We start from the raw sequence: 10,000 nt of genomic DNA, 5'->3' as shown, positions 1-10,000 counted from the left end.
TTTCTTTCCGTGCCCTCACACGGTCTCATGGCTGGGACGCGTGGCTCCCTTGGCAGGCACTACCCTCTGCGGATTCTCCAGGTATGGCACCCCCGGGCACTACACTGCCTCCGAGCCTACCAGCTCCCTAAAAACCGGGGAGTGCCCTCCATGGCGACTCCCCTGAAACAATCACATGGCAGCCTGGCTTCCCGGGCCCCTTTCCGAGGGTCACCCATGCCCACAACACTGCCCACACGGCTAACGGCGCCCCGGGCCCCCGCATCATGCGGGCGCACCCGTGCCCACTACGCTATCCCGGCCCCCCATGGGCCCTTGGCCTACCACGGCCGACTAGCCCGATGCCTGGGGTACCCACTCAGCGATACTCACCTTTCGCAGCCACGCTCCCAGCCCGTCAACAGGGCTCCTGCACCCCTCCAAACGGGTTTCGAGCCTCCACTCCCACCAACAACAAAACGACCTCCATTTTGTCAATTTAGCTAACCCAGCGAACTCACTCTACACTGACCCCGGGGTCCCTTGGGCTGGAGTCACTCCTCCCCCCAATCACTCATCGCACCATGCATTCCACATTCGCTCCATACACACAGACCCGCTGGCCTTACTCACTCAACATGTCTCCACACAACTCACCAACTCTTCAACACACACACCGCTGAACTCAGCCATCCTTCTAACCTCCTCCCCAAACTCACTCATGCTCCCTCGTCATCCCTTACACTAGTAGCACATCTTTTTAACCTATGTAGCTAACCTACGTCCCCACTACACATTCAACGTCTGTCTCTGTCCTCAAAATAATTTCTCCAACCTAAATCTCAACTAAAATCCCTCCACCTAATCCATTCCACGGGCTCCATGAGGACTTACCCCGGCCCCATGAAGTCGGTCTAACTATCACTAACCCATCCCCCTAACTAGTGATGGCCCAGGCAAGGGGGTCTTCCACCCCTTGCCTGGGGAATCCTGTTCACCCGAAAGCGAGGCTTGCTTTTTTTTTTTTTTAATGCGCGGCACCAGCGCGACAACTCGCAACCTGCGCACCAGCGCGGCAATTCGCAGCCACGCTCCTTTGGCGTGACGTCATGGCAGCTGTTCGCGTCCCTCGTCCCTCTTGGACGGTACCATCCGGCAGGGATTCACTCTCCTGCCGAATTCCAACCATACATGCAGCCATGACGTCATCCGGCGCAAAAAAAAAAAAACACAACCCTCGCGTCTTGAGGGGTTCCCCACGCGAACACATGTGCTCTGCCCGTTGGAGCTTAACACACACACCCGCGTGGAGAACCCGTCCGGTCCAAATCCGTAATCCTGCCTAAACTTTGTCCGTCGCGGGATCGGCAACATCCACCGCGGGCGTTTCCGGACCGGGCTTCACTCCCGCAAGCGCGCACGTGGCGGCCTCGTGCGTTGCACGGCCCGAACCTTGCGCTCGCTGCTGGGTGAACCCGGCGCGGTCCCCGTTACAGCTACGGCTGCTACCTGGCCCCTGTCTCTCAATTGTCGCAGTCGTCGTCGCCATTCGACCCACGCACACCTGCGTGTTACGACGCTCACACACCTCTCCATGACACTCGGACGTGCGGTTGCGTGTTCCCGCATACCGATCGTCATCTCTCTTTCATACCGCTTTCTCACACATGTGGTCTCTGTTACACACACCTTTTCACTCACGATCACCATTTCACCCACACAAACCATACCACTCACACACGCGGGGGCACTCGCCCACGGTGTCTCACTCATACACGGGCTTCCACTCACACCCGGAGTGCTGGGAGGCACGCACTCCGGCACACTCGTGACCACATCACTTGCACACGGGGGCGCACTCACACCTTGCACCACACACACCGGGACAACCACACTGGGGATTCGTGTCCCCACAAGGGGTTCCGGGGCCTCTATACCCCCCAAGCTGCACGTGCACCTGTCCACAGCACCCGTCCCCTCGAACTCGCTCGACACGACCGAACTCACTTGGTCGTGATCAGCTTCAAGGGGGCAAACTCCCTCCCCTCGTTCCTGGAGGAGGCTATCCAGCTGCTCGCACCGGGTCATGACACATTCCCCAAGCTCCCCCTTATTGTCCTCCACAAACTCCGTGTGTGTGTGTGTGTGTGTGTGTGTGTGTGTGTGTGTGTGTGTGTGTGTGTGTGTGTGTGCGTCTTTAACCCTGTCTGGATCGTGTAGTCTTCCCTCTATCGTTCCCATCTCCCGCGTCTCTATTATTTCCGTCTCTTCCCTCGTTATCTCCCTTGTCTCAACTATTATTTCTTTTCTTCTTTCCGTCGTCACCTCATGTCTCGTCTCACACGTTTCGTTCACCCCATTTAATTTTTCCCTCTCTCTCACCGTCACAGTTTCCGTCACCTCCACGCTTCTCGCCCAACACGTCCCCCGAATTATTTTGCCCTCACCCGCCTCCATTGCGGGCCTGACAACCGTTGCACTCCCTCCCAGCTCGTTCGCTCCCACACGTGGCGTCGCCATTTTAAGCTCCACTGTTGTCCGCGCTTCACTGCACGCTATTGCCTTCATGCCCGCCTGCAGGCTTTGGCCTATTTGCTGCATCTCACCGCGCATCGTTTGTGTATTCGCTTCCATGTTGTTTTTTATTTCTTCCCCCATTTGCTGCATGGTCGTGTTTACTCCCGCCAGCATGGCGCATAGCTGGGCCATGTCGGGTACACTCGGCTGAGCCGATTCGGCCAGGATCGGGGAGTTTTGGTGGAGAGGGGGAGGGGAGGTGTCATACGCCGCGGCCGCCGCCACGCCCATTTCGGGCTCTGGGTTCAGTTGGGGGGGGAAATTGTTCCTGCATCACAACCATCATTTCCTGCTCAGGGTTCTCATCCTGAGCCATGGATTATAACACTCCCACATCCATTTCTAATACCCCCGGCACCCGCTCGCCTTGAGACTCCGTCTTGTTTCTCGTAAGGGGTTAATTTAGCCTGCTCGTAATTTGGAGGGAATCGGGGGTCGCTCCTCTCACCCCTGAACCAATTCCCGTGAATTTAGCTGGAGACCAAGGTGAATTTGAATCCCACACTCCTGTACACCAGTGTTGCGAGGAGGGGGATGGGTTCGTATCCCACTCCTGACGCCAGTGTTGCGAATTCGCGCCCGTCGGCGTGCGAATGGCCACGCAACTCGAATCGCGGCACGTCGCCCACCGGACGGACAATTCTGTCGTGACCCTCTCGGACCAACACCGGGAGCTAGTCACGGGTGGGCCTTTCGACCTCACCACAATTGTGCCAATCGGCCACCCGCATAGGATAGGGTTGTTCGCCAAACTCGACCTACCTAAGTACCCACGCGGATGGTAAACCGGGCGATCGTACCTCGCCGCAGGTCGACCCCAGACACGAGCCGCTTGGGCAGCCCATTCCGTACTATCCGGATAACCGAGCGGTGTTATCGTCAACCTGGACGGTTCAGATTAATTACCGGGATGTTGCACCCACTACGAACCCCTTACGTGATGCAAGATGGAGGGTCAATAAAGAAAAGACGAAGCGAAACGGTCACAGTTCAACAAGCAAGCATTTCATTCATAGCCACAGACAAAAAGCACGTATATACAGCCATACAATAATCAAAATGCACATATAACAGCCAACACAAAAGTAACAATGCAGAGCAAAACCGAATACGCGTACACACAGCAACACTTAAACAGTTCTACTTTATGAGACACGGCGCCACAAGATCCATACAAAAACCCCGAAAAGAAAATGGTGACTTCCCTTTGGGGCCGTCGAGTCCCTCTCCCACGTCCGTCGGTGTGGTCGCACCTGGCCGCGACTCCGATCCCTGGCGTGGTAGGCGAGTCCTCTCCGGCGTGCCTCGCGCTGGCACGTGTTGGCCGCTCGACGCCACGGACGGGGATTCCGGCGCTATCTCAGCGCGGATAGAAAGGGGGGGGGGAACGTGGTTGCTCGAGGTCGTGGTGTGGGGAATGGCAGACGCTCCGTCCCGCCAGCGGGGTCTCGGGACCGCACCACAGTGGCCACCACCAAGAGGAGACGAAGAGGAAGAGCGAGCCGGAAGAGAGAGAAGAAGACGAAGAGAGCAAGAGCAAAAAGCGCTCCGCCCATGTCTGACTTTTATAGCCCGGGGCTCCGCCCGTCACTCGGCCCCCGTTTTCGGCTCCACCCTCCTTCGAGAGGGTTCTCGAAGAGGGGCGTTCCCTCTCCCCGACCGCCTCACGCTGGTCATCCACCAATCGGCGGCGGGCTGCCCTCCCCCCTTCCTTCACTCCAAGCGCGGGGAAAAATGGTGGGAAAAACAGGCGGGAAAACCCGCGCATCGTCGCAGCTCCTTCCTTGGCGCCCTTCTTTGCCGTTCGGAAGCGGACGCAGTGGCGAAGATGTGGTAGCGTAGATGGTGGCGGTGGTGTGGTTGTAGTGATGCTGTTTGAAATAAAAGATAGAAAAAGAAAAACGACGAACTCAAAGCGTCGCAGCCCAGATGGATCACATAAATTCCCTCTATACAACGGGTTTGGGCTAACTACACATGTACCTATGAAGATATCTCACCTGAGGGCCCTTTTTGGTGTAATGCGAATTTCCACAGCTGTAACAATATGTATGTGTATGTATATACAGGTATACAGTGCCCGTCAAAAGTTTGGACACACTGACTCATTCAAGGGTTTTTCTTTATTTTTACTCTTTTCTATATGTTAGAATAATGGTGAAGACATCAAAACTATGAAAGAAAACATATGGAATTATGTCGGAACCAAAAAAGTGTCAAACAAATCAAAATATATTTTCTATTTTGGATTTTTCAAAGTTACCACCCTTTGCCTTGATGACAGCTTTGCACACTTTTGCCATTCTCTCAACCAGCTTCATGAGGTAGTCACCTGGAATGCTTTTCCAACACTATTGAAGGAGTTCTCACATTTAATGAGCACTTGTTGGGTGCCTTTCCTTTACTCTGCGGTCCAACTCATCCCAAACCATTTTAATTGTGTTTAGGTCAGATGATTATGGAGGCCAGGTCATCTGATGCAGCACTCCATCACTCTCCTTGGTCAAATAGCCCTTACACAGCCAGGAGGTGTGTTTTGGGTCATTGTCCTGTTGAAAAACAAATGATGGTCCCACTAAGTGCAAACCAGATGGTATGGCGTATCATTGCAGAATGCCGTGGTAGCCATGCTGGTTTAGTGTGCCTTGAATCCTAAATAAATCGCCAACAGTGTCATCAGCAAAGCACCCCCACACCATCACACCTCCTCCTCCATGCTTCACGATGGGAACCACACATGCAGAGATCATCCGTTCACCATCTCTGCATCTCACAAAGACACGGCGGTTGGAACCAAAAATCTCAAATTTGGACTCATCAGACCAAAGGACAGATTTCCACCGGTATAATGTCCATTGCTTGTGTTTCTTGGCCCAAGCAAGTCTCTTTCTTATTGGTCTCCTTCAGTAATGGTTTCTTTGCAGCAATTTGACCATGAAGGCCTGATTCACGCAGTCTCCTCTGAACAGTTGACGTTGAGATGTATCTGTTACTTGAACTATGTGAAGCATTTACTTGGGCTGCAATCTGAGGTGCAGTTAATTGGCGATTTCTGAGGCTGGTAACTCTAATAAACTTATCCTCTGCAGTGGCGGTAACTCTGAGTCTTCCTTTCAGGTGGCGTCCTCATGAGAGCCAGTTTCATCATCGTGCGTGATGGTTTTTGCGCCTGCACTTGAAGAAACTTTCAAAGTTCTTGAAATTTTCCAGATTGACTGACCTTCATGTCTTAAAGTAATGATGGACAGTCATTTTTCTTTGCTTAGTTGAGTTGTTCTTGGCATAATATGTGCTACTACAGTGCAGACAAAATAATGTTTTTTTTTACCAAATAGGGCAATTTACTTGATACTAACCATACCATGTCACAACACAAATGATTGGTTCAAATGCATTAATAAGGGAAGAAATTCCATAAATTAACTTTTAACAAGGCACACCTGTTAATGGAAAAGCATTCCAGGAGACTACCTCATGAAGCTGGTTGAGAGAATGCCAAGAGTGTGCAAAGCTGTCATCAAGGAAAAGGATGGCAACTTTGAAGAATCTAAATGTAAAATATACTTTGATTTGTTGAACAATTTTTTGGGTGACTACATAATTCCATATGTGTTATTGTTGCGGGCCGGGTATCGGCGACGAGCATGACCGCTAGATGGAGAAGTAGAGTCGGCTCCACCGAACACCCGGAATTTATAGGTCGTCACCGCGGATAACTCCAGAGCCGATGGGTCCCTTATCAGACCGAAGTTCGCCAATAGGTCGACCACGTGGGGTAGGGTTGATTGCCAATTTCAATTTACCTAAATACCCACGTCTTCCAAACTACCGGGGAATTTCACCCTCGATGGCGGTTGTACGGAATGAGCTGCTAGCGTGCTCGAACCGTGAGCGACCCGAGCGGATGATCACCGAGATCCGTCAGTCCAAATGTCCCCTTAAGGCCGCAACAACGGCCTGGCTAATTCTCCAACACGCACCGTGTTAAACCAATTAAAGAAACACAAACACGAACTGATACATTTAAAAGATGGGTTTATTTGTAATGGGGTAGGGGGGCATGCAAGAAGCAGAGTTATCCAAATAATAGAGAAGCACGTATGTACAGTCAAGAGCACTTATACAATTACTACTTACTAGACTGGCGCCACACACACACACACACACACACACACACACACACACACACACACACACACACACACACACACACACACACACACACACACACACACACACACACACACACACACAAGAAACGGTGGCCACAGCCTTTATTGAGGCCTCCAGCTTGGAGGGGAAGGTGAGCTGAAGACCAGAGCCTGCCTCGGACCTGTCCACCTCGTGTGGTCTTCGAGCTGATTCGAACCGGGCACCAGCGAGAGGTGAGCCGAATCCAGACACCGGCGAGCCACGATCAGCCTCCTCAGCTCCGCTCGGTGCTCGTCCTGGCAACCAAACCTCTCCTCTGTATCCTTCAGAGGGACGGCGCGCACCCCTGGCGGTTCTGTTGGCGGCAGGATCTCTGAATCTCGAGCTCTCCTTCAAGCCCAGGATCTCTCTCGCTCTCTCGCTCTGCTCAGCGCTCGTGCCGGCAACCAAACCTCTCCTCTGTATCCTTCAGAGACACGGTGCACACCCATTCTGGTTGTTTTGGTGGCAGGATCTCTCTCTTCTTCTCAGGATCTCTCTATTCTTCCCAGGATCTCTCTTCTTCCCAGGATCTCTCTCTGAGGTCCGAATCGTGCCGCACCCTTATTCACCCTGTCTCTAGGAGGGGGGGGGGCGCCTCCGCTCTCCCTCACTGGACGGTTTTGGCGTGCACAATCGCTCGTCGCCCTGTCGGCCAAAACGAGTGGCAAGTCCGTCAATTGGCCCCAGGGCGTGGTGACGTCACGCGGACCGCCTTCCTCACCATCGCGAGGCTCCTTCTTGAACTCTGCCCACCAAACAGGCAGAGGAACATTGTTCTGCATGGACTCCGCCCAGAAAACAGCCAGAGGAACTTTATTCTGCGTGGGCTCTGCCCACGTACGTGCTGACACACGCGTAGGCAATGGCGTTGGCCAGAGCGAGGTGAAGGTGATGCTGGCGTTGTTGTAGTTATGAGGGGTATAAAAATGAAAGAAAACCCTGACTATCAAAGTAACTCACAGCACATTTACATTTATTCACCCATTAGACACGGGACGGGGACCCTAACTAAAGACACATACTTACCGATATAACTGTTCTATGGGACCTGTATGCTGAGTGCTCAAGGCTTCCAGATTCGCAACATTATTTCATGGTTTTGATGTCTTCACTATTAGTCTAAAATGTAGAAAATAGTAAAAATAAAGAAAAAACCCTTGAATGAGTAGGTGTGTCCAAACTTTTGAATTGTACTATATATATATATATATATATATATATATATATATATATATATATATATATATATATATATATATATATATATATATATATATATATATATATATACATATATATATATATATATATATATCACAATGTTTAAATGATTTTCTCGTTGGAGTTTGCAAATATTTTTCATTCCCAGAATTTGTCTATTTTTAAATGCTGTGTTGTATCTCATGGTACCAAACATGCACAGTGGTGTGTATAGACGATAGGAGTAATAGCATAAACAATGTACTGTAGAGGCATCTTGAGCAGAAGGATACTTGGAGTGTGTGGCATTGAGTTATTTTGAAGATTAATACCTTAATTGGCTAAGATGCCCCTCAAGCCAAATACCAGGGGTGTTTTCATTGTTTCAGTTGTAAGCACAACAATCTCTCAACCCAAATCTTCCATTTCATTCCGATCTCCTGTATGGTATATAGGTAAACTTGCTAGCAACCTTAAAGCCATTTTCTTTACATCTAAGAAACAAAGTCGGTGACATTTATTTACTTTGCAACGTTGTATTACAACTGATTACAACAATGGGTACTGAGTGCGAGAGGATTTACATTTTTCCAAATGTCCTTAAATGTTTATTTGCCGTTTGCCCTCTCATCAGTTCTCCTTTTTCATGACTGAGGCTGTGTTGGTGTTTTCTCCGGATGATTCTCCTCTGCTTGGCTCTCCACGACCCCGTCGAACTTGCTTCCATTGGTTGCTGCAGACATTTGCAGTTGCCTGCAGTTTGGGTGGCATCGTAACTATTATCCTACATAAGGAGCACCGGGATCGACCACATTTTACCACTTATCACAGCTGGTTTGGGCTTGCGGTGGTGATCTGTTCTCTTCTGCAGGTGACGAACTGTTGTGATGGGTTAACCAACAATAATAATATTATATGTTCCCTTACAAGGAACTTCGATGCAGGAGGAGGCAATTTGGCTCATCAAAGCCTGCCCTATTATTAGTGACCTGTAGTTGTTTGTTCGTGCTCTCTCCTTTTTAATACCGAGTGTCAAGTAAAGAAGCAGCACGTACCATTTTTAGTCTTTGGTATGACTCGGCTGGGGTTCGAATCACTGACCTCCCATACTCAGAGCGGACCCGCTAATCATTAAACCACCGAGGCTGGTGATGAAATTATTTCACAACTAACCATTTCTTTTCATGGTATTAGCATTGAACTCACTGTTTCGCTGATGGTAGTTCAACAACATAACTTAAATATGTTACAGTACAGTAATACTGTTATTTACAGTCAATATTTACAAAAAACTTATTCCAGAAACATTTTGTTTGCTGCTAACAACCCAGCATTAACTTTAGTAATACACACACTTATTTGTCAAAAAAAATGATGTTATGAATTTGTTTTATGTTCCCAGAGATCAAACGTTGCATTCTTTTCTTTTTTTTTCAAGTTGCAAAATGCAATCTCATTGTGTAATGAATATTAAACTGCCGTAAAGGCCTAGCCGAGCACAAGATTTAACGCCGTCTTACTACACCAACACCTTACTAAATCCGTCCTCCCGACGTCCAGCGTCTGGCATTCAGCCAGTCTCCCACAGACATCAGATTGTCAGATATATGGGTTATGGTGTTAAACTGCCATCAGCAAAGCAACCAGACGCATTGAGAGTTGGACACGGGATGACGTGCACATCCATCGAGGCCTAGTCAAGCCCGAGACATACACCGTGCTTGAGCAAATCTGCAAGGAAGAATGGGAGAACATCCCCAAATCCAGATGTGCAAAGTTGATACAGACATACCCAGGAAGACTCAAAGCTGTAATCGCTGATAAAGGCGCTTCTTCAAAGTATCGACTCAAAGGGTTGAATACTTATTGACGCAAGGCATTTTAGCTTTTAATTTTAAATTAATTTGCGAAAAATTCTGAAAACATGTTTTCACTTTGTCATTATGGGGTATTTTGTGTGGTTTGGTGACAAAACATTTAAAATCTAATCCATTTTAAATTCAGGCTGTAACACGACAAACTGTGAAAAAAAAAATCGAGGGGTGTGAAT

The 10,000-nt window shown here is 49.5% G+C and overlaps 1 protein-coding gene across 2 annotated transcripts in view; it reads left to right on the top strand.

The window, feature by feature from the left end:
• Positions 1-10,000, top strand: part of LOC147018584 (transmembrane reductase CYB561D2-like) — a 39,739-nt gene that overhangs the window by 23,189 nt on the left and 6,550 nt on the right. For both annotated transcript variants that reach the window (XM_085898375.1, XM_085898376.1), the window contains one exon: positions 8,585-8,821. In XM_085898375.1, the coding sequence (XP_085754501.1) occupies positions 8,585-8,821 (237 nt within the window). The remainder of the gene's footprint in view (positions 1-8,584; positions 8,822-10,000) is intronic.

This window comes from Eptatretus burgeri, chromosome 10 (genome assembly GCF_056783735.1).
Source record: "Eptatretus burgeri isolate ZD-2024b chromosome 10, Ebu_testis_v1, whole genome shotgun sequence".
NCBI classification, from domain to species: domain Eukaryota; kingdom Metazoa; phylum Chordata; class Myxini; order Myxiniformes; family Myxinidae; genus Eptatretus; species Eptatretus burgeri.
The sequence above is the reverse complement of the archived record's forward strand: the minus strand, read 5'-3'. Positions and strand labels throughout refer to the sequence as shown.